The 2,000-nt window shown below is 40.4% G+C and overlaps 1 protein-coding gene across 1 annotated transcript in view; it reads right to left on the bottom strand.

Moving 5' to 3' along the window:
• The window catches only part of ABHD17C (abhydrolase domain containing 17C, depalmitoylase), a 114,115-nt gene extending 112,323 nt beyond the window's left edge, over positions 1-1,792 (bottom strand). Inside the window, exons 1-2 of the mRNA XM_007945088.2 lie at positions 1,693-1,792; positions 1,081-1,246 (exon numbers count right to left, since the gene is read on the bottom strand). Coding sequence (XP_007943279.2) covers positions 1,081-1,246; positions 1,693-1,792 — 266 coding nt within the window. The remainder of the gene's footprint in view (positions 1-1,080; positions 1,247-1,692) is intronic.
• Positions 1,793-2,000: the final 208 nt, after the last annotated feature.

The following is a 2,000-nucleotide window of genomic DNA, read 5'->3' as shown; positions in this document are numbered from 1 at the left end:
GAAGAAAAAAAAAAGGCATAACAGCACGTTTCAGGTAAAAATACCTTGTAAATTGACAAAATTTCATGCATGGGTGAGAGGTTATAAATTTCAATACACCCACTCCTCATTTACTGACACGGTTAAATTCCAAAGACCGCATCATTATATGAAAATTGAGAATGACCACATCAGATCACAAAATGGAAGGTGTCTACATCATTACATAACTGTCAATTTACATTATTATATAACTGTGAAATTGCATCATTACATAACTGTCAAACCACTGAGAATCATGGTCCAGCCAAGTTAAGACATAACCAGAGAATAAGCCAGTGTTACTTTCACCTTAAACCTTGGCATCCATTACTGCCAGATTTACATCATTAATGTTCACCATAGTTGGATAGTAGATTTTTTACTATTGTCATAAATGTGATATGTCAGATAATGAGATAGTCAATAACTGAGGAGTAGGTGTACTTCAGCAGCACATGACTAAATTCTGGCTCCGAATAAAATTTCAGAAAGAACCCCCTTTACCTTTTGACAGGCTAAACCATGGCTGAGAACCTGGGTTCAAATCTCAGCTCTCCGTTTTGGCTGCTAACCAGAAGGTCAGCAATTCAAACCCCACAGATGCTCTGTGGAAGGACGATGGGACAATCTTCTTCCATAAAGATTTACAGCCTCAGAAACCCAATGAGGTCACTCTGAGTCAGTATATGTCTTCTCAGAGACATCTTGAAGGAGGTCTTGAAGGAAGAAGGGGTCATTCTAAGCCAAGGGAACAGTGCAGCATAACACCAAACCAAAACCCAACCCATTGTTGAGTCATGACTCATGGTGCCTCCATATGTTCCAGGGTAGAGTTGAGCTCCATAGGGTTTTCTTGGCTGTAATCTTTACAGAAGCAGATCAGCAGGCCTTTCTTCTGGGTGGGTTTGAACCACCAACCTTTCAATCAATTACTGCAAATAAATGCTTAGTATCCTCCGTGAACCAGTAGTTAATGTGATTTGCACAAGGGTTAGGGTGAGACATGGTGGGACATGAAACTAAAATCAAAGGTAGCAGCTACATTAACAAAGACCTTACAGTGCTTGTGCTTGTCTTTCTTCCTCAAATGTGATCTGCTTTGTTGGTCCACCTCTTAAAATGTGCAGTTCAGAATCAAATTCCACACTCCATAGGGGCCTGACAAAAGCAAGTAAGTGGGAATCATGACCTTCTTCATTCTGCACACAGCTTCTGTCAATGCTGCCTAAAATTGCATTGGCATATTGGGATATGATATATAGCATGATCTCCACTATGGCTTACAGTCAACAAAAGGTATACAGGGAGAAAAACGATTGGAACGAAGTCTGCAAAAATATCAGCAGTAGCTGTCTTTGGCTATAAAACTACACATGAGTAATTTTTATTTATATGTTTTATTCCTTTGTGGCTTCCAGATTTTCTATAATGAGTATTATTGCTTTTGTAGGGTAAGGAAATAAAAATAAGCTTTATTTTTTAATGCCTTCTGTGCCATGCTAAAGAGTTGTAATTTCATTTTCTAGACAATAGTGAGTCAGTGGGGATTTCTGGAAGAGTAATCATCAAATCTGCATTTGGGAAGGATGACTTCAGTTGAAGGTGTCTTTCTAAAAGATCTGTTTTGTTCATTCCTCCAGGAGGACCAAGAATTTGCTGGATGTTACTCACAGAATGGATCAATTCCAGCAATGAGGTCCAGCTTGGCAAGCTCATCACTTCCCTGTGCCCTCTGTTGCTCGGCAACTCTCTCATCGATGTCCTTTCTCATATGCCCACAGCTCTTCCAAATTTGCTCCCCTCCCCTTGTCCAGCTCCACCTGGCTCAGTCTCTGCAGGTGACCGTGCTTTAGGCCATTACAATCAAGATCCTATGATATGACTTCTCTCACATCTCTCTGCTCTCTAGAGTGAACTCTCCCTTAGGCACAGCATGAGCAATGCCCAAAATAGTTTTAGGGACTCACGAAGATTTTTTT

Source organism: Orycteropus afer, unplaced genomic scaffold (assembly GCF_000298275.1).
Source record: "Orycteropus afer afer isolate SDZICR_OR568_19922 unplaced genomic scaffold, OryAfe1.0 scaffold00132, whole genome shotgun sequence".
Lineage (NCBI taxonomy): Eukaryota > Metazoa > Chordata > Mammalia > Tubulidentata > Orycteropodidae > Orycteropus > Orycteropus afer.
The sequence above is the reverse complement of the archived record's forward strand: the minus strand, read 5'-3'. Positions and strand labels throughout refer to the sequence as shown.